This window comes from Canis lupus, chromosome 7 (genome assembly GCF_003254725.2).
Source record: "Canis lupus dingo isolate Sandy chromosome 7, ASM325472v2, whole genome shotgun sequence".
NCBI classification, from domain to species: domain Eukaryota; kingdom Metazoa; phylum Chordata; class Mammalia; order Carnivora; family Canidae; genus Canis; species Canis lupus.
Window position 1 is genome coordinate 34028170 of NC_064249.1, and position 27166 is coordinate 34055335.

The 27166-nt window shown below is 36.6% G+C and overlaps 1 protein-coding gene across 14 annotated transcripts in view; it reads right to left on the reverse strand.

Annotated features, from left to right (window-relative positions):
• Nucleotides 1-27166, reverse strand: part of CEP170 (centrosomal protein 170) — a 130703-nt gene that overhangs the window by 91631 nt on the left and 11906 nt on the right. For all 14 annotated transcript variants that reach the window (XM_049112386.1, XM_049112385.1, XM_049112384.1 and 11 more), the window contains exon 2: nucleotides 7986-8131. In XM_049112386.1, coding sequence (XP_048968343.1) covers nucleotides 7986-8090 — 105 coding nt within the window. In that variant the 5' untranslated portion in view covers nucleotides 8091-8131. The remainder of the gene's footprint in view (nucleotides 1-7985; nucleotides 8132-27166) is intronic.

Consider the following 27166-nt stretch of genomic DNA (forward strand, 5'->3'; position numbering starts at 1 on the left):
TCTAATTTCATCTCATTGAGTTTATCTTTGTGTATAGTGTAAGACAACGGTCTAGTTTCATTCTTTTGCATGTGGCTTTCCAATTTTCCCAGCACCATTTATTGAAGAGACTGTCTTTTTTCCAGTGGATATTCTTTCCTGCTTTGTCGAATATTAGTTGACCATAAAGTTGAGGGTCCACTTCTGAGTTCTCTATTCTGTTCCATTGATCTATGTGTCTGTTTTTGTGCCAGTACCACACTGTCTTGATGACCACAGCTTTGTAGTACAACCTGAAAGCTGGCATTGTGATGCCTCCAGCTCTGGTTTTCTTTTTTAATATTCCCCTGGCTATTCGGGGTCTTTTCTGATTCCACACAAATCTTAAGATGATTTGTTCCAACTCTCTGAAGAAAGTCCATGGTATTTTGATAGGGATTGCATTAAATGTGTAAATTGCCCTGGGTAGCATTGACATTTTCACTATATTAATTCTTACAATCCATGAGCATGGAATATTTTTCCATCTCTTTGTGTCTTCCTCAATTTCTTTCAGAAGTGTTCTATAGTTTTTAGGGTATAGATCCTTTACCTCTTTGGTTAGGTTTATTCCTAGGTATCTTATGCTTCTCGGTGCAATTGTAAATGGGATTGACTCCTTAATTTCTCTTTCTTCAGTCTCATTGCTAGTGTATAGAAATGCCGCTGATTTCTGGGCATTGATTTTGTATCCTGCCATGCTACCAAATTGCTGTATGAGTTCTAGCAATCTTGGGGTGAAGGCTTTTGGGTTTTCTATGTACAGTATCATGTCACCTACAAAGACGGAGAATTTGACTTCTTCTTTGCCAATCTGCATGCCTTTTCTTTTTGCTGCCTGATTGCTGAGGTGAACACTTGTAGTACTATGTTGAATAGCAGTGGTGAGAATGGACATCCCTGTTGTGTTCCTGATCTTAGGGGAAAGGGTCCCAGTGTTTCCCCATTGAGAATGATATTTGCTGTGGGATTTTTGTAGATGGCTTTGGAGATGCTGAGGAATGTTCCCTCTATCTCTACACTCTGGAGAGCTTTGATCAGGAATGGATGATGTATTTTGTCAAATGCTTTCTCTGCATCTATTGAGAGGATCACATGGTTTTTGTTTTTTCTCGTTGATATGATCTATCACATTGACTGCTTTACGAGTGTTGAACCAGCCTTGCATCCCAGGGATTAATCCCACTTGGTCATGGTGAATAATATTCTTAATATACTGTTGGATCCTACTGGCTAGTAACTTGTTGAGAATTTTTGCATCTGTGTTCATCAGGGATATTGGTCTATAATTTTCCTTTTTGGTGGGGTCTTTGTCTGGTTTTGGAATTAAGGTGATGCTGGCCTCATAGAACGAATTTGGAAGTACTCCATCTCTTTCTATCTTTCCAAACAGCTTTAGTAGAATAGGTATGGTTTCTTCTTTAAACATTTGATAGAATTCCCCTGGGAAGCCATCTGGCCCTGGACTTTCATGTCTTGGGAGGTTTTTGATGACTGCTTCAATTTCCTCCCTGGTTATTGGCCTGTTCAGGTTTTCTATTTCTTCCTGTTCCAGTTTTGGTAAGTTTGTGGCTTTCCAGAAATGCATCCATTTCTTCTAGATTGCCTAATTTATTGGCGTATAGCTGTTCATAATATGTTTTTAAAATCGTTTGTATTTCCTTGGTGTTGGTAGTGATCTCTCCTTTCTCATTCATGATTTTATTAATTTGAATCTTCTCTCTCTTCTTTTTAATAAGGCTGGCTAATGGTTTATCTATCTTATTAATTCTTTCAAAGAACCAAACTCCTGGTTCTGTTGATCTGTTCCACAGTTCTTCTGGTCTCGATTTCGTTCTGCTCAAATCTTTATTAATTCTCTTCTTCTGCTGGGTGTAGGATCTATTTGCTGTTTTTTTCTCTTGCTCTTTTATGTGTAAGGTTAGCTTTTGCATTTGAGTTCTTTCCAGTTTTTGAATGGATGCTTGTATTGTGATGTATCTCCCCCTCAGGACTGCTTTTGCTGCATCCCAAAGATTTTGAAGGGTTGTATCTTCATTCTCATTAGTTTCCATGAATCTTTTTAATTCTTCCTTAATTTCCTGGTTGACCCTTTCATCTTTTAGCAGGATGGTCCTTAACCTCCACGTGTTTGAAGTCCTTCCAAACTTCTTGTTGTGATTTAGTTCTAATTTCGAGGCATTATGGTCTGAGAATATGCAGGGGACGATCCCAATCTTTTGGTATCGGTTCAGACCCGATTTGTGACCCAGTATGTGGTCTATTCTGGAGAAAGTTCCATGTGCACTTGAGAAGAATGTGTATTCAGTTGAGTTTGGATGTAAAGTTCTGTAGATATCTGTGAAATCCATCTGGTCCAGTATATCATTCAAAGCTCTCGTTTCTTTGTGGAGATGTTGTGCTTAGAAGACCTATCGAGTGTAGAAAGCGCTAGATTGACGTCACCAAGTATAAGTGTATTATTATCTAAGTATGTCTTAACTTTGGTTATTAAATGATTGATATATTTGGCAGCTCCCACATTCGGGGCATATATATTGAGGATTGTTAAGTCTTCTTGTTGGATAGATCCTTTAAGTATGATATAGTGTCCCTCTTCATCTCTCACTACAGTCTTCGGGGTAAATTTTAGTTTATCTGATATAAGGATGGCTAGCCCTGCTTTCTTTTGAGGACCATTTGAATGGTAAATGGTTCTCCAACCTTTTATTTTCAGGCTGTAAGTGTCCTTACGTCTAAAATGAGTCTCTGTAGCCAGCAAATAGATGGGTCTTCCTTTTTTATCCAGTCTGAAACCCTGTGCCTTTTAATGGGATAATTTAGCCCATTCACGTTCAGTTACTATTGAAAGACAGGAATTTAGTGTTATCATAATACCTATTCAGTCCCTGTTTTTGTGATTGTTTCCTTGGACTTCCTCTTTCTTTTACAGAGTCCCCCTTAATATTTCTTGTAGAGCTGGTTTGATGGTCACATATTCTTTCAGTTTCTGCCTATCTTGGAAGCTCTTTATCTCTCCTTCTATTCTGAATGAGAGCCTTGCTGGATAAAGTATTCTTGGTTGCAGGTTCTTCTCATTTAGGACCCTGAATATATCCTGCCAGCCCTTTCTGGCCTGCCAGGTCTCTGTGGAGAGGTCTGCTGTTAACCTAAGACTTCTCCCCATAAAGTTTAGGGATTTCTTGTCCCTTGATGCTTTAAGGATCTTGTCTGTATCTTTGGAATCTGCAAGTTTCACTATTAAATGTCAGGATGTTAAACGGTTTTTATTGATTTTAAGTGGGGGATCTCTCTATCTCCTGGATCTGAATGCCTGTTTCCCTCCCCAAGTTAGGGAAGTTCTCAGCTATGATTTGTTCAAATATACTTTCTGATCCTCTGTCCCTTTCAGTGCCGTCTAGAACCCCAATTAAACGTAGATTTTTCCTTCTGAGGCTGTCATTTCTTTCCCTTAACCTTTCCTCATGATCTTTTAATTGTTTTCCTCTTTTTTTCCTCAGTCTCGTTCCTTGACATCAACTTGTCTTCTATGTCACTCACTCTTTCTTCTACCTCATTAACCCTCGTTGTTAGGACCTCCAGTTTGGATTGCAACTCATTTAACTGATTTTTAATTTTGGCCTGATTAGATCTAAATTCTGCAGTCATGAAGTCTCTTGATTCCTTTATGCTTTTTTCCAGAGCCACCACTAGCTCTATAATTGTTCTTCTGAATTGGCTTTCTGACATTGAATTGTAATCCAAATTCTGTAACTCTGTGGGAGAGAGTACTATTTCTGTTTCTTTTGTGGTGAGTTCTTCCTTCTAGTCATTTTGCTCAGTGCAGAGTGGCTAAAAGCAAGTCGTACTGGAAAAAGGAAGGAAAAAGAAAAAAAAGGGGAGGGAACAAACAAAAAACAAAAGACAAGGAGGGGTATTCTCTGATTCTATAAACTGTAAGTCCCTAGACTTCCCCTGGAACTTTCCAGTGCTGCTTGGTCAAGAACTTGCTCTTCCCCTGTCCTTCCAGCTGGTCTTCTGGGGAAGGGGCCTGCTGTGCTGATTCTCAGGTGTGTGCACCTGGGGGAGCTGCCCCACCCCCTGCTGGGTGCCGGGCTCTGTGGGAGCTGTTTATCCTGTGAGGACCCTGCTCCCTGGCGCCCTGCTCAGTCCCAGGCACAAGGCGACACCAGGAGGAACAACAACAGTGGCGGCGGCCAGCTCTCCAGCTCTGGAGTCAGCTCTATCAGCAACTACTGCTGTCTCCCAGTCCACAGGGGCCTGGATGCTCTGGGGGCAGGGGGTGCTGATCTGCATAGCTCAGGGTCGATGGTGGCAGGAGCGTCCTTATTGTCCTGTGTCCTCCCAGCCCCCGCCTGTCCCAAGGGGAGCACCTGATCCTGGGCTATGTCCCCCAGCGCCCTGGGCTCCAGGGTCTGCGCCGCTGAAATCGTGCTCCCGGGCTGCACAGCCCCCTCTGCACAGAGCTGTCGCCTGAGCGGCTCCCGGGGCCCTGCCGGGCGCACTCCAGCCCTTTTCAGAGCTCCGCCCGAGGTGTGTGGCGCCCTCTCCCCTGGGCCACACTTCATCTGTTAGTAGCCCCAGGAACCTGGGGGCTCCACTGCCCTTCCTGGGATCCTGCCCGAGTTCCCTGTGAGCGCCTTTCCGTCAGGGAAGATTGGTAAAGTTCCTGTTTCTCCGGGACTGGACTTCCCTGTCCTGGAGGCACTCGCTACCGGGCCTTAGCCCAGCTCCTCGCGGGGCGGGGTGGGTGGAGGGCCTCCCTCTTGGATGCTGTTTTATTTATTTATTTTTTTCCGTCTTCCTACCTTGATAGAAGTGCAAACTCTTCTCACTATAGAATTCCAGCTGTTCTCTCTTTAAATCTCAGGCCAAATTCGTAGGTTTTCAGGATGATTTGAAAGTTATCTAGGTAAGTTGGTGGAGATAGGTGACTTGGGGATCCTACTTTTCTGCCATCTTATATACTCTGGATTTAAACCTTTATAAGATATATATAATTTTGCAAATATTTTCTCCCACTCTAGGTGTTGTCTTTTCATTTGAGGGGTAATGTCCTTAGATATCCAAGTTTTTTACTTTAATGAAGTCTCATTTACCTACTTTTTCCTTTGGGGCTGGTGCTATTGGTGTCATATCTAAGAATCCACTGCCAAATCTAAGGTTATGATGGCTTATCCCTATGTTTTCTTCTAAGAGCTTTATGGCTTTAGCTCTTAAATTTAGGTCATTGGTCCATTTTAAGTTAATTTTTATATGATGTGTGGCAGGGATCCAACTTCATTCTTTTGTATATGGAAATCCAGTTATCCCAAGCCTCATCTGCGAAAGAGTCTTTCTTTCCTACACTGAATGAACTTAACACTCTCAAAAAAATAAGTTGTCCATTGTAATAGTTTCCTAACAAAGTATCACAAGATGGCTTAAAACAACACAAATTTATCCTCTCACAGTCTGGACTCTAAAAATCCAAAATCAAGGAAATAAGATAGGGCCTTATTTCCTCTAACACTTGTGGAGAGGATCTCTTCTTTCCTTGCCTCTTCCAGCTTCTGGTGGACTTAGGTGTTCTTTGGTTTCTGGCAGCCTGTCATCTCCACTTCTGTTTTTACATAGCTGTTTTTCCTCTGGGTCTGTCTTTTCCTTTCCTTATGAGGACATCGAGTCATATTAGATTAGTGTCCATCCTAATGACTTTATCTTGACCATTTCCAAATAAGGGCACATTTGCAGGTATGGAAGATTAATGCTTCAATACGTTTTTTTAGGGGGACACAATTCAAACCAGATACAGCCACAGATATATACAGAGGTTTATTTCTACACTCTCTATTCTATTCCACTTGTCTATATAGAGTCTGCCCTTTATACAAGTCAGTATCACCAGCTTTGTAGCGTTTTGAAATCTTTTTCAGGATTGTTTTACCCTTTTTTTTTTTTAATTTTGCCAGACTTTGACAAGTTTTTACTTTGCCAAACTTAGCCAAACTCTTCAGAAACAAAACATCTTTTATTATCAGTCTTTATTATGGGTCACATTTTTCTGCTTCTTTACAAGACTGAGTTTTTATTATATACCAGACACTGTAAATTTTGCCTTTCGGGAATGTTGGATATTTCTGTATTCCTATAAATATTCTTGAACTTTGTTATGGGACATAGTTAAGTTACTTGAAAAGAGTGTGACCCTTGGGTACTGCTTTTCAGATTTAGCTGAAGGCAGAACTCAGTCTATGGTAAATTACTCGCTACTACTGAGGGGGTAGAGATCAATGCCTCATGAATTACGAGGTTTTGCAGTCTTGCTGTTAGGACAGGCACCATTCCTGACCATGCTACTGCCCCGCACTGTCAACTCTATCCTTTTCTTTGCTTTTTTCCCCCTCTCTGGGTTATTTTCTTCACATATCTGTGCTAGACAAACTCTACAGAATACTGAAGGATTACCCCTGCCAAGTTCTTTTTCTGTGTACCTCTTTCCTCTCTGATGTCCTGTGAACTGGAACTACCTTGTTCTCCTTAGACTCACAGTTTCCTCCCTCCTCCTCAGAAATTGTCAGACAACTTCCATTTGTTATACATAGTCCAGGAATAGACACCATAACAGTCATGTCTCTTAATATTCTTATTTCCATCTAAGACGAGACTTATCCTGCAAGCTCCTTAACAATCATTCTCACATTTCTTGGCTGGTTGATACAAATGCCACATAGAAAGCACCTCTTCACTCTCTGGTAAATGAGCTCCCCCTATTTGTGCCTAAGATAGGGTCCAATTCTATGAGGCCTTTATCCAAAAAGAATCAGTACTGCCTTTTTGTCAGTTGGCACTCTCAACACCTTATCTCACTGAGAAACACAAAAAAATATCTGTACTACTCTATTCCTAGCACTTATGTTGTTTAATTAAGGTGTCATTGTATGCAACTTACTCATAAACTACACTTAGTACATTCATATACTATACTCACATAGCTATATAGTGGCTTCAGTTTTATTGCCCCAGAACTGTAAAATAAGTTCCCTAATTTTAAAGTAAACGTGTATAACTAACATATGTAAATTTGATTTTTCTAGGGATAACTCAGGGTTTCTCAATCTCAGCACTATAGATACAGATACCTCCTTGTTGTGTGTGTTTAGGGTGGGGAGAGAAGTATGCTGTACACTATAGGATGCTTAAAAGCACACGTGGCCTCTTGGCCTCTACCTACTAAATGTCAGCTGTGACCACATCCAACCTCCCACCACATTTAACAATCTGATATTGCCAAATGTCCTTTGGGCAGGGGGTGGCAAGATCACCCCAGCTGAGAACTACTAGGCTAACAGAAAGAACATTTCTAACCTTAAGTATTTGTTTACAGTTTTTAACAACAGAAAAAGGAGGAAGAGTAAGGGGATAAGACTTAATTCCAAACTGACAGGAACCTGTTAAAATAACTAATTCTCAAAAATCTGGAGATCCATTTTTCTGCTAATTACCTTACTCAAATACATTGTAAATATGTTTTAAAAGTAACTTCTTTATATATAATGCAGTAAATACCATCAATCTTTAATTATGCTCAATCTACTGAAAGGTATCATAATGAACATCTTGAAAAGAAGCAGAGAAACTAATTTCCCTATCACTGAAGCATTCGTGATTAAAATTCAGTTTTACTTCATGCTATGCTAATTTTATGAATTATTTACAAGTCTTAAAGTACATAATGTGAAACTTCTTACTTGAAAATAAACTTCTCTACTCTGAGATCTCATTTTTCAAAATATATTCCCCAAGACTTAAAGCTTATTTTTAGGCGATTCAAGAGGGAGAAAATTAATTAAACTGGTAGCTAGAGTTAAAAGAAGGAGAGCCAGAAAGTTCATATCTATGTAGTGTTATTCTCCAAAGGAACAGAAGAATATTTTATACCAGTTCCAGGTTTTGAGTAGACACGTCTAGAAGTCTAATGCAATTACCTGCAACATGAGCTCACAGTCATCTCTTCCAACAAAAATCATTTCTCGTGGCAGCCTGTGGCGAGTGCCTCCACTGCTCACCAAAAACCAGGATGTTAAGCTCATTTTCTGCTTAGCTTCTAAGTCTCTGGCAAAACTACGTCATCCTGCAGAGATATTGAAGAAAAACATACATTCAGATATTTTTAGCTTTAGTATCTATTCATCAAACCTTTTAAAGCAGGCTTAAGAATAGAACTGCATCATCTACTCCTAGCTAAGTAAACAGTCCAGAGGTCCTACAACATAATAGATTTACCAAATTCTCAGGAGTGTATTAAGTCCAAAGACTCAATATTAAGAGTTCAATTAAAAAGGAAGATATTAAATTAGTCAACCAATTCACACTTATCACACTTCTGAAAGGCTTTGAGCACAGCTTATAAAGGTCTACAATTCTCAAGTAAATGATCATGATATTATGTTAACCTGAGTAAAAACCAACATTATACAAATAAATGTCTGATTTATAGATAATTTGAGAAAGACTAATTTCAAATGTATATATTTGATATCTGATTAAGAACTGTAAATAAAAACCAAAGAAATTGTCAACGAAGCATAGACCACTGAAAGAACTTTTAAAAATATGCAATTGCAATTTCTCTGTCCTCACATGTACTTCACTTTCTTAGGACATTTTTCTAGAGTAGCAATTTTTTTTGTTTTTTGTTCTTGGAACCCATTACACTCTTCTATTTTTTTAAAAATTTATTTGAGAGACAGAGAGCAAGAGCGAGAGAGAGCATGAATGGGGGAAAGGCAGAGAAAGGGAGAAGCAGACTCCCCAGTGAGCAGGGAGCCCATGCAGGGCTGGATCCCAGGACCCCAGGACCATGACCTGAAGGCAGATGCTTAATTGAGTCAACCAGACAGCCCTCATTTCACTATTTTTTAAAAAAAGAACCCCAAAGAGCATTTTGTTTATATGGGTTACATATGTCATTTACCATAAAAAGAAATGAAAACTGAGAAACGAAGATTTATTCATTTAAAAAAGAAGGCCTGCCTTCATTCAGATAATTAGAAAAGAGAAATTTATTTTAATAGTTTTCTCAAAGAACTGTAGTTTTTTCTTTGATACTACATCAAAACTTTGAAAGTTTCTTGAAGTTTACTTATAATAAGATATCTGAAACTTTTTATAGTATGCTACATGAAAATTCATCTTCAACTTTGAAGGAATCTTGTATTATAAATTCATCATTTGGAAAATATTGGTTCCCTGAGTTACACAGATCTTCCAAATGATGACACATTCATTTTATTATTTAAAAACATCCCATTCATTAATTTCACCACTCATCTCCTCAAAAAAGCCTTTAAGTGCTAGGCAGCTGTGAGGATCATGGTGGCAGAATCAAGTTTTCTAAAATCCTAGTTTTCTCTTGAAAGCTCAAATTTTGACAACAAAATACTACCAGTTCTTTTTTTTTTTTTTTTTTTGAGATGACAGGCTTTGTTTGCAAAATACTCAAGTCTACAAAACCGTAAATTTGTTCATCATTGTTTCAAGTAACAAGGTGCACCATGAAACAAGTGGGTAGTGCAGTTCACAACTCAATGATACAGATGCTTCCCATTGGGACAACCAGGTACTTTGGTATACAACATAAGTGCTTTATAGGTCCTTCCAATTACTTGTACAGAATATTAAAAAGATGTGACTCATTTTTACCACTTTATCAGAGACATTCTTAAGTGAAACTGGATTTTTTTTTTTTTTAACTGCAGGTACATGGCAGTGAAGGATACAATTACTATTAGTATAGTTCAGCCTAGATCTATGCCAAGCAACGAGCAGCTTTACCTACCTTTCTTTTTATACTAGAAGTTCAAAAAAGGTAAATAATGTTTTGATGTTATTATGAAAATAGTTTTAACCTCTTGAACCTTTGAAATGGTTTCAGAACTCCCAGAGGCCTGTGGATTGAGCTTTGAGAACCACTGTGCTACAGAAGGTGGCTATGTCATTTAGAACTTAAACTTTGGAGTCAGATTGACAGATCAAGAATCTGTCTTGTCTCTTGATTCCAACACTTTACTTTTTATTCAACATGACCTGGGGCAAGTTACTTATCTCCTGCTCATTGGTTTATTCTTTCCTAAAATGGGGTAATGATAGTATCTACTCAATACTTTTTTCTTAGGAATCAAAAAACTATTTGTAAATATTTTCCCCAAGAAATGGCACATTCTGTTATAATTTAAATAGAAGCAAACTATACTCCAGTGAACTGAAACATTCTGCAATAAGAACTATATCTATACATTAAAGCAAAATCCTACAAAATGTAGAATTTTATGTCAAGGTAAAAATATTATGGATTATAAATTTATCAGCACATACAAGAAACAGTGGGTTTCACTAAAACAGGCAAATAATATTCTGTAAAATCCAAACAATAGGGACTATTGGATGGCTCAGCAGTTGAGCGTCTGATTTTGGGAGCTCAGGGCATGACTCGATCTGGAGATCGAGTCCCATGTCAGGCTCCCTGTGAGGAGCCTGCTTACCCTCTGAACTATGTATCTGCCTCTTCTCTCTCTCTCCATGTCTCTCATGAATAAATAGACAAAATCTTAAAAAAAAAAAAAAAAGCCTAAACAATCAAGTCTTGCTCCACTCTCAGCTTACCAATTGATATGGTCAATTTATTTGGATTTTTAAATCTTTCATCCACCTAACTCTGTGCTGGAAATGTTGTTAATCTTCCAACTGTCTAGTCTCTATCAAATTGGCTTTTAGCATTTCACATGTACATCCTGGCCAAGTCAACACAGAATCAAAAAAATTTTATGCAAGAAAAACCCTCCAATCTAAATACAGCATTTACGTTGCATACTGCGTTTATAAACCAACAAAAGAACAATTTTGAAACATGATATTAATAAGTTAGCTATTATTTATATATTTATTTAAAGGGACTGGAAAACAAAAAACTACAATAAGACATGTTAAAAGGAAATGAAGTTAAACACTGAAAACTAAAACAGCACAGCCAAATATGGTAATGGGAATACAACATTTTCAAAATCAAATTTTATGTGAACATTGTTTGTATGCTACAAAAACACTGTTTTAAGTATTTAGACAACATCAAATAGAATTATATTAATACACAAATATATAATCTATAATTCTATAATATAAATATACAAACAATAATTATAGTTTACCCTTGAACAACAGTTCAAACTCCATGAACCTGCTTATATGTGGATTTTTTGATACAGTATGATAATTACAATTTCTCTTCCTTATGATTTTCCTAATAACATTTTTCTTTTCTCTAGCTTACCTAATTCTAAGATTATAACACATAATACATGTAATATAACAATATGTGTTAACAGTTTGTTATTGGTAAGGCTTCTGGTCAACAGTAGGCTATTAGGAGTTACATTTTAGGGGAGTCAAAAGTTATACATGGATTTGCAACTGTGTAGGGCTTGGAACTCCTAACACCTGTATTGTTCAGGGGTCAACTACATATAATTACATAAAATATGAAATAATGGCTTTTAATATATTTTTTTGATTTTCACTGACACTTAAAAGATAAATAAACAAATACATAATTTCTGAAACAAAATAAAAGTTATCCTCAAGATGAGGGGTATTTATTTACTGGAGTGGTACAATGGCCTTGAGACCTCTTCTAGCTTCTCAACAGCAGGTGGGAACGAGATATCACAAAAAAAGCTACTGCTTTTCCATTTTTACATAGGGCTCTCTCCTTATCTAAGACAGCTTTCTCACTGGTCCTTCAATTCCAATGATCTTTTTCTACTCACTGAGTAATATAAACACTCACACACAGATAAAACTGAAACCTGGTTGAGAGCTTCCTCAAAGTCCAAGCTAGGTTTCAGCTCAGGATCCTCTAAGGGTTGGGGGAATAAGAAGCCTTTGGGTTCAACAATTGTAGAGAAATGCCCGAGTGTTGACCAGATGTGATAGCAGTTACATTTCCTTGTACAGTTTCTGGATGAGCCAAGAAAACATGTATTTTGGAGTAGACTTTCTGAATTAAAACCCCAGTCCCTCGTGCTAAGTGATTCAAAACCTCAAAAATGACAAAAATAACAACAAATGCTTCTCAATTTTAGATATATCTGTACAAAGAAAAAAAAAACCCAAAGAAAGAATATTTAAAGACAAAATGAAACACAGATATGGTATCTTATAATACCTGGCATATGGAAGGTACCCACTTAATGTTCGTCTCCTTCTCTCCCTCTCCTCCTAATCTTTTCTGCCAAATAATACCCTAAAGTTGTAACTTGAGACTAGAACAATATCAACCAAACAAGTAGCATTTATTGAGTATTTTCTATGTCAATTCTCTAAAGTATTCACTTAAAGGACACTTCAGGATAAAAATTGTGACAATATAATGTAGCTCATGGATTAATCATAAAATTAAAAATGTTAGTCTTTATATTTCATTCATATTTCAATTCTAGAGAAGTTTAATGGATCATTTATTAAAATTCCTACAACATTTTCTCAAAGCACGAACAGTCTTCATTGGGATCTAAAGTATGATTGTACAGAGGATCATTGAGTTTTTTGAAGACTGCAGGCCCAGGCCCTCTTACATATTCAAATTATACCACAAACTATAACCTTTGCCCTGTGATTCTGCATTCTTCCAATCAGAGGTGGGGTATAATCTCCCATTCCTTAACTCTAGGCTCTGCCTTATAATTTGTTTTGGCCAACAGGATGACATCAGTATATGTGATGCAAATAAAGCCTAAAATGTGCTTGGGCAATTGGCTTGCCCTCCTGCACCTCTGCCATCACCAAAAAAAAAAAAAAAAAAAAAAAAGGAACATGCCCTGGCTAGCCTATTTGTCCAAGATGAATGAGAGATATGTCAAACAGACATAGATCTAACATATAACTTGAAATAGGGTGGTCAGTGTATCATCCAACCTCCAGCTGAACAACAGATATATGAGCAAAAAATGAAAATGTTGTTTGAAGTCCCTAACAGATGTGAGCTGATTTGCTTCACCACTGACTATAATATAATGCACACGGAGTATAATTTACTAAAATACAGTATCTTTCCGTAAGTACATTCAGTCCAATACATTCACTTGAGTATCTTTAGAATGTACAAATGAAATGTTTTCATTGTCTCTTTTCCCAATTTACTCTTTTCTTGATGGTAACATTTATTTGTATAATTAAATATAAGGCTGCTATATATATCACAAAACTAAAAATTAGAGGTAAAGCTCTCAGCTTATTGTAACAAAGAACCAATAATTGGAAAATCCAGCAGTGGTAGAAAATGCAAGCTCCCTTTCTTTGGGTGGGGAGGCAATATCCTTAGTTTACTTTTTTCCCCTATGGAGTTCAGTTTACTACAGGAGACTACTCCCATATCCCTCACTAATGGGCAATAAACACACTGCTGATATTGTAAGAGCTAAACAAAGAAGTGGTTTAGGGGGTTTCACTGCTCTAGTTGCAGTTTCTACATATTAATCTCCTTGGCTAAGCAAAGCACTTCTACTCTAGTAAACAATTTAATTCCTAAGCTTAGGAATATCAAAAAAATGTGGAAACAGGAAGCTCCAGGAATCACTTCTCCACATAAATGACTATTGAACTCCTAATAACTATATGAAGTAACTGTTTGGGGGCTCTGGTGTCTAGCCAAACAACTGCTAAACTTCAGTATTTGGCATGGTAGCACGTACCATCCCCATTTCCTATTCCAAAAGCTCCAAGAAGTAGCTTGTGGATATCCTCCTGAATTTCTAGCGTGACTCACTGGAGAGGATATATAATAAAGACTTTCTCATCAAAATATTGGATTGTGTGCTCTGGCTGCTGATTGATACTTTTTATCATGAGCCTTTGTGCTGGCCATCATTGCTTCAACTCCTAAAAGCTGAAACATCTTTTAAGGAATTTGGAGAGTCAAGTGTGCATGTTTCTTTGTTTTCTTTCCCTTTTGGGAATCAGGTATTTAAGGAAATCCTTATGAAGTCACTGGCTGACCACAGAGATGACAAAAAAGAAATTTTAGTGACCACACACAACAAGGAATACACACCTTGCAAACACAGTTTCAAAGAGTAAAATGTTGGCTTCAGCATTCAACAAGGGATATTGAGCAATCCCTAAGTAGTGGGATAATTAAATTTCCAGATTTATCACAATATAATACTTTAATATCCAGTTTGGTTCTCAAACTATATAGAGAGCAAGCAACAGGAAAACTCACTTGTAGGGGGGAAAAATGGACAGAAACCATCCCTGGGGAAGCCCAGACATTTTAATTATTAGTCAAAGGTAGTAAATCAACTGCCTTACATGTGTTATGTGACAAAGAACTAAGGGAAATCAGCAAAATGATCTATGAGAAAGCCAAGATCATAACAGGAAGATACAAATAATATAAAATGAAAGGTCACTACGGAAGTTCAATAGCAGATTTCAGCAAAAAGAAGAAATGATCAGCAAATCTGAAGGTAAGACAACTTGAAATATCTAGTGTGACAGAAAAAAAAAAAAAAGAGTAACATAAACGGAGCCTGAGGGATCTGTAGTATATTGTCAAATGTAGCCACACATACATTATAGGAGTCCCAGAAGGAGAAGAAACAGAGAAAGGGGAAGAAATAATGACAAAAAACTTGCCAAGTCTGAGGAAAGATATAAACACATCCAAGAAGCTCAACAAACTCCAAGCAGGATAAATTCACTCAGATCCAGACTCAGCCATATTATACTCAAACTGCCAAAACTGAAAGAAAAAGACCATTTTGAAAACATCAAGAGAAGACACTTGTCATGTATCCCTAATAAGATTAATGGCTGATTTCTCCTCATAAGCCATGGAAGTGAGAAAGCAGTGGGATGGCATATTTATAAAGTCTGGGGTTAAAAACTGTCAACCAAGAATTCTGTATCTAATAAAACTAAATCTTATAAATGAATCACAATTAAGACTTTCCAGTTAAGCAAAAACTGACAGTTCATTACCAGTATACTGACCTACAGAAAAATGCAAAAGAAAGACTTTCAGGCTGATATGAAAAGACACTAGACAGTAACTAGAAGCCATGCGAAAAATTAAAGATAACAAAAGTAAAATAAATATGTAGGTAAATATAAATCCAAGATGATTGTTCTTCTGATATGATTTGCAGCTTTTCTCTTTTTCCAGTATGATTTAATAGGCAAATACATACAACAAAACTTATAAAGCGGGATGCCTGAGTGGCTCAGTGGTTGAGCACCTGTCTTCGGCTCAGGGCGTGATCCTGGGGTCCTGGGATCAAGTCGGGTTCTCTGCAGGGAGCCTGCTTCTCCCTCTGCCTGTGTCTCTGCCTCTCTCTCTCTATGTTTCTCATGAATAAATAAAATCTTACAAAAAGAAAACTTATAAAGCGATGTCAATAGGAATACAATATATAAAATGTAATCTGTGACAAATATAAAATAACACAGGAGGGAGGGAGATGTACAGAAGCAAAGTGTTTGTATACTCTTAAAATTAAGTTGGTATTACTGAAATTAGGTTATTATAAATTTAAGATGTTATTTGCAATCCTCAAGGTAACCACTAAGAAAATAACTAAAAAAACACACAGGAAAAGAAATCTAATGACACGTTAGCAAAAAATCAACTAAGTACAAAAAACATGCAGTAGTGGAGAAATGGAGGAACAACAACAACAAAACTTAAAAGAATGTAAAAAATAGGTGACAGAAGTAAATTCTTCAGAAACCATATTAAACACATATGTATTAAACTCTCCTCTAAAAAGGCGGAAAAAGGAGGTCAGATACAATTACAAGATCTGTTGGGGTGCCTGGGTAGCAGCTGGTTGAGCATCCGACTTTTGGTTTCAGTTCAGGTCATGATCATAGCGTTGTGAGATGGAGTTCTCAGTTGAGCTCTACACTCAGCAGGAAGTCTGCTTGAGATTCTCTCTCCTTCTCCCTCTGTCCCTCCCTCCAGCTTGCCCTCACTTGTATGAGCTCTCTAAAATAAATAAATGAATCTTCAAAACAAATAAGATCTCTCTATACACTGCCTACAAGAGTTTCTATAGATACAAGGGCACAAAGAGGTTAAAAGGTTGAAAAAAGATATTCCATGCACTTTGGAGACACTTGTCTCCACTTTTGAGCAAAAGTAGAAGTGGCTGTATTACTGTCAGAAAAAATAAATTTCAAAGAAAGATAAGAAACAAAAGAGGACATTACATATTGATAGAAGATTCAACATAGCAACACATAAAAAATGTAAACATATGTACCTAACAACAGAGGCTCAAAAGATACAAAGCAAAAATTAACAGAATTTTAAAAAGTGGACAGCTGAACAATAATAGTAAGAAACTTCAACACCCCATTTTTAACAATGAAACAAAAACTAGACAGAAGATCAATAAACAAAGGACTTGACAGTCCAATATACCTAACAGACATATATAAAATGCTCAATTCAGCTACAGCAGAATCCTATTTTTTTCAAGTACACAAAGCACATTCTCCAAGACAGCCCATTATGTTAGACCAGAAACAACTTAATTTCAAGAGTGAAAAGTGCAAAACAACTTTTCCAATCACAATAGAAGGAAATTAGAAATCAGTAACAGAAACGAAAACAGGAATATTCTCAATAGGTGGAACTTAACACACTGTCAACAGCCAATGGGTAAAAGAAGCAGTCATAAGAGAATGAAAAAATCCAATGAGACAAGTGAATATAAGAACATAACATACCAAAACTTATAGGACTGTACAAAAGCAGTATTAAGAGGGAAATTTACTGCTGTGAATGTATATATTTAAAAAGAAATATCTTAGACTAATAACTTGTTATTAACTATTAATCATCTGTAATTCTTAACACCTTAAGGAATGAGAAAAGAGGAAACGAAACACAAAGCTACCTGAAGGAATAAAATCATAAAGAATAAAAATAAATGAAATAAGAGCATTAAAAAATAAGAGAAAAATCAATAAAAGTTATTTCTTTGAAAGAAGACTCAAATCTCAAATCCCTAAAATCTGAAATAAAAATGGTGACATTACTAATTTTGATACATAAAAAAGGATTATAAGAACATTACAAACCGGTGTAAGCAAAAACACTGGATAACCTAAATGAAATTGACAAATTCTAGAAACACACAACCAAACCAAGTTAAATCATGAAAATACAGAAAAATAGAATGGACTTATACTATGAAGACTGAATCAGTAATAAATGCCCAACAAAGAACAGTCAAGGACCAGATGTCTTCACTGGTAAGTTCTACCTAACAGGTAAAAAGGAATTAACACCAATCCTTGTCAAAGTCTTCCAAAAACTTGAAAAGATATCCTAATTCATTCTATGAAATCAGCATTACCTGATACCACAGACATAAAAACTTCAAAAAACTGATAAACCATTATCTTATACTACTGATACAACAATCTTTAACAAAATACTAGCACACTCAATTCATTAGCGTATTTTTTAAAAGATTTTATTTATTTAAGAGAGACACAGACAGAGAGAGGCAGAGACACAGGCAGAGGGAGAAGCAGGCTCCATGCAAGGAGCCTGATGTGGGACTTGATTCCTGGACCCTGGGATCATGTCCTCAACCGTTGAGCCACTCAGGCACCCAATTCATTGGCATATTAAAAGGACTATATAACCATAGCCATATGAACCTAATTCCTGGAAAAAAGGGATGGTTCGATACAAAAAAACCAATGTGACAGACCATATTAAGAGAATGAAGGAAAAAAAAAACCATGATTATTTCAATTGATACACAAAAAAAGCATTTGAAAACATTCAAAACCCTTTTCTGATTATAAAAAAGCACCTAATAAACTAGGAATAAAAGAGAACATGATAAAATCAAATATGAAAATCCCATGGCTAACACCAGACTCAATTATGAAAGACTGAAACCTGCACCTTAAAATCAGGAACAAGACAATGCCTACTCTCATCATTTCTATTTTATATGGTCTTGGAAATCCTAGCCGTAGCCATCGTGATTAGGTAAGAAGAGAAAGAAACATTACATATCAAAATTGGAATGAAGGAAGTAAAATCATCTTTCTCCCAAGATGACATGATTTTATAGGTAAAAAATTTATATCCTCCCCAAAGAAGGCCCCAAAAGTGTTCACAGCATGAAGGGAATCAGAAAAATTGCAGGATATAAAATCCAGTCAAAAATCAGTTGCACTTCTACTTGCAATTGAACAATCTGAAAGGGAAATTTTTTTAAGAGTTCATTATTACACCATCAAAAATAACAAAATACTTAGAATTAAATATAACCAAGATGGCTCAGGACTTATACATTGAAAAATATAAAACACAGGATCCCTGGGTGGCTCAGCGGTTTGGCGCCTGCCTTTGGCCCAGGGCGTTAATCCTGGGACTCCACACACCCGCCTACCTGCGTGAAGCTTGCTTCTCCCTCTGCCTGTATCTCTGCCTCTCTCTCTGTGTGTCTCTCATGAATAAATAAATAAAATCTTAAAAAAAAAATAAGAAAGAAAAATATAAAACAATGCTGAAAGTTTAGAAGACCTAAATAAATGGAAAGGCACTGTGTCTTCATGAACTTGAGATGTAACACTGTTAAGGTGACAAGACTATCCAATGCAAAGTAGATTTGATGCAATCCTTATCAAAATCTCAAGAGCACTGTTTGAAGAAACAGAGAAATCCATCCTAAAATTTATATGGAACCTCAAGGGACCCTGAAGAGCCAAAACAACCGAAGTGTAAATACTCAGGACGTTTCCTGATTTCAGAACTTCCTAGAAAGCAGCAGCAACTAAAATATTGCCATAAAGACAGACGTGTATCAGTGAAGCACAACAGAGAACCCAGAACTAAACCATCACATATACAGATTCCTGATTTTCAACAAGGGTGCCAATACCACTTATTGGGGAAAAGACTGTCTTTTCAACAAATGATGCTGGGAAAACTGGATATTTACCTGCAAAAGAATGGAGTTGGCCTCTCACTTGACCACATGTGAAAGTTAACTCAAAATGGATCAAAGACCCAAACATAGGAGCTAACACTGGATAAAATTCTAATAAGAAAAAAAGAAGGGGATTTGCATGACCCTTGTATTTGGTAATGGTTTCTTACAGATAACACTGAAGCACAGGGTACAAAAGAAAAAAACAGATAAATCAAACTTTATCAACATTTAAAACTTTTGTGCATCAAAGGACACTACCAAAACAGTGAAAGGAATGGAAGAAATATTTGAAAATCGTTTATCTGATAAGGGATTAGTGCCCAGAATATTAATCATTAGAAAAATGCAAATGAAAACCACAATGACATACCATTTCACATCCATTAGGATGTATGATCTATTATCAAAAAATGAAAACTAGTGTTGATGAGGATGTGGAGAAACTGGAACACTTGTGTGTTGCTGGTAGGGATATAAGGGCAGCTGCTGTGGTTTCTTGAAAAGTCAAACAGAGGGGCACTTGGGTGGCTCAGTCAGTTTAGCCTCTGACTCTTGGTTCTGGCTCAGGTAGTGGCTCAGTGATGGGATGGAGCTCTCATCTGTCTCCTTGCTCAGCGCGGAACCCTGCTTTTTTCCTCTCCCTCTGCTTTGCGCTACCCACCCCCCGTCTCTCATTAAAAACAAAACAAAACAAATTATGATTTTCCATATCATCCAGCAGTTTCACTCCTAAGTATATACTCAAAAGAATGGAAATGTATGGAGTAACAGATACCTATATACCAGTGTTCACTGCAGCATTGTTCACAAAAGCTAAAAAGGAGAAATAACTCAAGTGCCCATCAGGATGAGTAAATAAAATACGATTTGCACATTCAATGAAATATTATTCCATCATAAAAAGAAATCAAATTTTAACATGTTACAACATGGATGAACTTCATCACATTATGCTCAGTGAAATAAGCCAGACACAAAGGGCAAATATCATATGATCCACTATCATGAGGTACCTAAAACAGGCAAATTCATGTAGATATAAGGTAGAACTGAGGTTACAAGAACTGGGGAAAGAAGGAGTTACTATTTAACAGGTGCAGAGTTTTTGTTTAGAATGATGAGAAAGTTCTAGAAACAGACAGTAGTATGTTATACACTGTGAATGCAATTAATGTCACTGAATTTTATGCCTAAAAATGGTAAATTTTATATATATATTTTAAGATTTTATTTATTCATCAGAGACACAGAGAGAGAGGCAGAGACACAGGTAGAGGGAGAAGCAGGCTCCCTGCAGGGAGCCCAACATGGGGCTCGATCCCAGGACCTGGGATCACACCTGAGCTGAAGGCAGATGTTCAACCGCTGAGCCACCCAGGCATCTTGGTAAATTTTATATTCTGTATATTTAACCACAATATTTTTAAAATGTAATTGGAGGGAAAAAAAACCACTCGAGCCCTCTCTCTGCCTTGAATCACTGTTTTTAAATTGGAGACATAGTGAATCCTTATTTTGCTTAGTTTTGTACTTGTTTCTGATTGCCTTTAGAACAAGTTGTTTTGGACATTCAAGTTTTCCCTTAAAGCAAGGATTGGCTAACTTTGGCCTTCTGCTATTTTTGTGAAGAAAGTCTTTTTTTTTTTTTTTTTAAGATACTTTTAATTTATTATCTGAGAGAGAGAAAGCACACATGTGCATGTGAGCGGGGGGGGGGGGGGGCGGGCGGTAACAGAGGGAAGAGTAGAGAATCTCAAGCAGACTCCACACTAAGCATGAATCCTGACATGGGGCTCAATCTCATGACCCTGAGATCATGACCTGAGCCAAAATCAGGAGTCGGACACTTAACCAAATGAGCCACTCTGTGAATAAAGATTTGTAGGCACACAGATGTTTGCATTTAAACAGCCAAGCTGAGATGTGATACAGATCATATGACCTATAAAGCCTAAAATATTTACTTTTTGGCCCTTCACAGTAAAGGTTTGCCATCCCTGCCTTAAAGGACTAATACTAGTTTTTAGCTTTCCCATGTTGGATGAAAATACTTTATTTTACTTTATTTTTTAAGTAGGCTCCACTGGGTGTGGAGCCCACTGCAGTACTTGAACTCACAATCCTGAGATCAAGACCTGGACTGAAATCAAGAGTCATACACTTAACTGATTGAGCTACTCAGGTACCCCCAAAATACTTTAAATTATATTTCACATTTATCTATTTCTTACAACTGAAAATTGAACACTGTTTTTAGTGGGTCGTGATTATTACTATTATTAACAGTTACCAAACTATGCTGCAAAATAGTGAGTTTCTCAGAAATTATTAATATGCATGTATCAGTCCTAATACTATACTGTTCTACATTTCTGAAACTCTGTACTCACATAATTTGTTTTTTCTGTTTTCTCCCTTATCAATCATTTTTCATTGTCTTAGCCCTACTCCTTCCTGCAAAACCATAAAAATATATAAGTATGTTGGAACTAGGCTCAAACAAATAGAATCTACACAAGAGCTCCTGTGAATAAATTAGGTGGTTTTGTAACATAAATTTTTGTCACTCTGGAGGCTTTAGTTATGTTTAGATTTTTAGTTGGTAAGTAGAAGAACTCTACAAGCAGAATACTATTGTAAAACCAAGTATCATCCTTCCAAATTAAAGATCAAATTAAATAAAAATCCTGGTGTTCTTTGAATTCAAATAAAGAAATTTGATACTACCAAAGTACTACTAATTTACTCTCTAGTATAACACTAGAATTGTACAAGAACTTTAAAAACCAAAAGATTAGCACAAAAACTTACTAGTAAAGTTTCAGGGATTAGACCATGGGTGTATGCTGACCCATCAATCATGAAATACATAATTAGCATAGGTATGGCTTAGATTTAGATTAAAAACCTAAACAGATTCAGAGTCCTAAGAGTTTTATATCTAATTATGAAAAATCAACAAAAACTGTAAATATGTACGTTTTGGATAGAAGAAAGAGCTAAGAGCTTTAATTACAAACAGTAAAAATTCCAGGAAATTTCACTTAAGAATTACAAATATGAAAGCCTATTTATTAACGAAAAATCGATACAATTTTCTCTGCTTCATTTAAAATGATTAACAATAAAACTAAAATGCAACTCAAAACTCTATTTCCCATACCAGCAAACCTCAATGACTTTTCTAACACCATAACAACTTAATTTTAAAAGCCTACAGCCTTAGAAATGCAGACTAGGGGATCCCTGGGTGGCTCAGCGGTTTCGCGCCTGCCTTTGGCCCAGGGCGCGATCCTGGAGTCCCAGGATCGAGGCCCGCGTCAGGCTCCCGGCATGGAGCCTGCTTCTCCCTCTGCCTGTGTCTCTGCCTCTCTCTCTATGTCTACCATAAATAAATAAATAAAAATTAAATCTTTAAAAAAAAATAAATGCAGACTAGATTTGATACAAAATTATATTAGTCTGTATCTTCTTTTTTTTTTTTTTTTTTTTTTAGTCTGTATCTTCTGTGCTTAATTTTAGCACTGAAGAAATCTCAGAGTATGACAACGTACAAAACTAACAGATGCCTTTCTGTACGTCTATTCCCATGGCAGAGTAAGCCCGTCTTTTCTCTGTAGTTCTATGATACTTTTTCAAACATCTTTCATGCTATCACTTAAACTACAATTTATAGCATTAATGTTGCTGCACTATTATATGACAATGTGTCTAGCTGGTGATCTCTTTGAAAGCAAGAAAAATCTATCTTCTTCCATCCCCAGTGTTTCATTAAATATTTATAGAGAAACCTACCAAATCCAAGTACTCTGGGCATTTAGGGTGCATGAAGACAAAACAAAACAAAACAAAACAAAACAAAACAAAACAGAAGCTTTCCACAAGGAACTTAGTCCTTGGGGAATGTTGGTCAGTAGACGCCATGATGGAGATAAACCTAAAATGACACTTGAACAAACAGGAGGATGTCATTACTCCACTGTGGAATGCTGACACTGGGGGTAGTATCCTTTCAAGTCCATGCACAGCTGAACTACGAAGTTTATCTCTGTATCCCCAGAGCCTAACACAGCGTTCAGCCTCTAGTATCTGACAAGCTATTTTTAATGAATGAATGAGTAGTTCTGGAGCTGTGGCAAATCTTGAAGTGGATAATGGAAATCTTCAGGGACAGAAGGTGAGAAATTAATCATTTAACCTTTGCTACATATAAAGCCCTTAAATCCTCATTTCCACCTTTGCCTTCAGTTGTCTCCTCCATATTCTTTATCTTGTCACATAGTATGCAGCAGCTAACTGACAAAAGTTTAAAGCTCTGACCTTTGAAGGTCAGATGGAAGTAAACACTGGCCCAGAATCACAGTCCAGTTTCCCTGTTCCTGATAGCTATAACTGGCTTTAAAAATGGACTCTCCTGTTAGATCCTAGCTTATTTCAGAATTGAATGTACTAAAAATTTAATATTTAAGATTTAAATTAAAAAATAAAAGATGCATATGTTCAGCAGAGGACACTGCTTCAACTACACTTCTAAGTTTCAACCTCACCTATATTTTTCTGGTTTTGTTTATTTATATTTAAAAAATGTTGCTTCAAGTCACTTATAATTGAGGACTAGTGGCAAGAAGCCAAGTGAGATTAATTACTAGAATGCTGTGAGATAATAGTGTACTTGATATGTAGTAACACTATAACAGTTCTCTGAAACGATGCATAACATAACCAATGGCAAAGGCCAGTTTAACTCAGATTATTAGGTTTGAGGAAGAAAAACTATTCTATAAATGATCCTCAGCGTATGCAATTACTTGAGCTAAAATACATGCTAAGGGCAATATATCCTCTGCTTCTGGGAATCAGCTGGCTGATTCATCACCAGATGGCTTTATAGAGAATGAACTTCCTCCTATTCCACAAGTCCTGCTATCGCAGAGTAAGAAATAACTGGAGTCGCATTAGGACTATCAATCCATGCAGCTGAAAATGCTTTCCTCTAATGTATGTAATTCTTATTTTAATACGATATTATCTGTTGATGAATCCAATGGTTTTCTGGTACCAGGTGGCATGAAAGGGTGAAAAGGGTCTTCATGGGCTTGGCCCAGTACCTACTTACTTCTGTTTCCTGAATGAACAACAGTAGTAGAAGAAAGAAAATATGATTTTCTTAACAAAATAAATGAAAACCTAAAAGGAAAAAAAAGTGATAAATTTCAATTCCTGAAACTGTCATTTAAACCAGCAGTACAACTACCCAAAGGTTAGAAAAATATTGCAAAGGGGCACATGCATCCCAATATTTATAGCACCATTAACTGCAATAGCCAAATTATGGAAGCAGCCCAAGTGTCCATTGACTGAGGAATGGATAAAGGAGTTGTGGTACGTACACACACACACACACACACACACACACACACAAACACACACTGGAACATTACTCAGCCATCAAAAAAAAAATTGAAATCTTGCCATTTGCAGTGACACAGACAGAGCTAGAGAGTATTATGCTAAATGAATTAAGTTGGTCAGAGAAAGACAAATACTGTATGATTTTGCTCATAAGTGGAATTTAAGAAACAAAACAGATGAACATGGGCGGTGTGTGTGGGGGGTGGGGTGGGGGGGCGACAGAGGCAAACCAGGAAACAGATTATTAACTATAGAGAACAAACAGGGTTACTAGAGGGAGATGGGTGGGGGATGGATTTGGTAGGTGATGGGGATTAAGGAGGGCACTTGTAATGAGCACTGGGTGTTATATGTAGGTGATGGCTCACTAAATTCTACACCTGAAACTAATTATTACACTGTATGTTCACTAACTGGAATTTCAATAAAAACTTGAAGAAAAAAAACCTAACAGTAAAGCTTATACGTTAAAGTGAACTAAGCTGCTGCATCAACTGCCATAAGGCTGTTAGAACTTGTACCAGGCCCTTAAAAATTTGTTTAATTAAAATTTTATTTGTTTAAAGCAGTTTAAGTAAGGTTCACAGCGAAATTCAGGGAGAAGGTACAGAGATTTCCCAATACTCTAACCTGTGTTAGACAGGCATAGTCTCCTCCAGTGTCAACATCCCCCACCACAGTGATGTATTTTTTACAGCTGAGGAACTCACACTGACACATCACTATTAACCAAAGTCCACAGTTTACATTATGATTCACCCCCAGTGTGGCACTTTCTATGGATCTAGACAGATGTATGGTGACATATATCCATCATTACGGAATCACAGAGTATTTTCACTGCCCCCAAAATCCTGTGCTCTCTGCATACTCATCACTCCCCTATAACCCCTGAACCTTTTCTTATCACCAATTTTGCCTTTTGACTGTCATATAAATTGGAATCATAAAGTTCGTATGTAGCCTTCTCAGATTGACTTCTTTTGCTTACTAAATATACATTCCAAGTTCCTCCATGTCTTTTCTTGACTTCATAGCTCATTTCTTCTTGGAGCCAAATCCCATTGTCTGGGTCTACCATAGTTTTTATGTACCCATATACTTGCTGAAGGACATCTTGGTTGTTTCCAAGGTTTAGCAATTAGAAATCAAACTCCTACTAATACCATATCTTTTTATCCCATCACACCAAGTACCCAAAAGATAACTGAAAAAATTTTAAACAAATGTATATATTCAAAATTCTTATTTCACATTTTCCCCATACTAAAATCCCTGTAGAAAATATTCTTAACATTAAAGCCTCTTGCCTTTTGGGAAAAAAAAAAATTAGGGTTGCATTTTAGCTAAAGACTCAGACTCAATGAAGGTATAGATATAATTGATCATATGTTATAAAAGCAAACAGATATAATTATCTGTAATCTTTTATTTATAATAAGTAGCATTTACTGAGCATGTACCATTCTAAGAACTTCATTCATATACGTATGATCACAAAATTGATTTTAACTACAAAAATTATGTAAGTTCTAGAAAATGGACATAAACAGTATGTACCAATTTATACCTGAGGACTCAATTTTAGGAAACATTCTAAAATGAATTAATCTGTTTATTTTTCATTCACAAGTATTTAATCACTAAGTACTATAGGTAAGAGTGAAAAGAGTGATAATCAGTATAGAAAAAGTTCTTTATCCCACAGAACACAGAAGTAAAAATAGACAAAAAAGAGCTAAGTAAAAGAAGACAAGTTTAGTGACAATGGGAAGGCAGGAATGTGAAAAGACAAAGAAAACAGCATAATGTAACAGTTTTAGGGTGTTGGTATTTTAGGTTGAGTGGTGTGGGGAAACATCTCTGAGAAAGTGACATACACTTAAATCATATTCACAAATTCAGCTCTGCTATATAACTTGACCAGACCAAAAATGAAAAATATATCTTGGGAAAAATTTTCTTCTAAAGCCCTACCCCCACTTGAAATGTACAGTTAATCCAAAACAATAAATCCACAGCTGTGCTGTTTTTGGATACTTACCAAAATACTTGTTCTATGCTCATGTGAACAAACTCGGTACTGGGAAAATTTTTGTTTTCATACGCTCCTGATTATTTTGAAATAAGTGCTTCAAATTTTACCTTTACCATATAATTAATTAAATGTTTCAAAAAACAAAGCAAATACTGAGAAAAAAGTATTGAGAAAAAATGTAATTTACAACTTTCACCTAAAATGGCATTAAACTGTGAAAAATTTTTTCACAAAAAATGAAGATGACATTCTAGTATCAATAGCCATATATTCTGTATGAGTTTATCACATATTTCCAAAAGAAGACTTAATTTGGATAGGAAAAGCCAGTGATTTAATAAGACCTGATTTTGGGGATCCCTGGGTGGCTCAGCGGTTTAGCGCCTGCCTTTGGCCCAGGGTGCAATCCTGGAGTCCCGGGATCGAGTCCCACGTCGGGCTCCTGGCATGGAGCCTGCTTCTCCCTCCTCCTGTGTCTCTGCCTCTCTCTGTCTACCATAAATAAATAAATAAATAAATAAATAAATAAATAAATAAATAAATCTTAAAAAAAAAAAAAAAAGACCGGATTTCTTCATAAAAATCATTTTATAAAGTGTTAAAGAAAATGCTTGAGAAAATAAGTTCTATATTTCCATAAATTATCTAGGCATTAAAATTTCCTGCCAAGTTTCCTCTGCCAGTTTATGAAAAATGT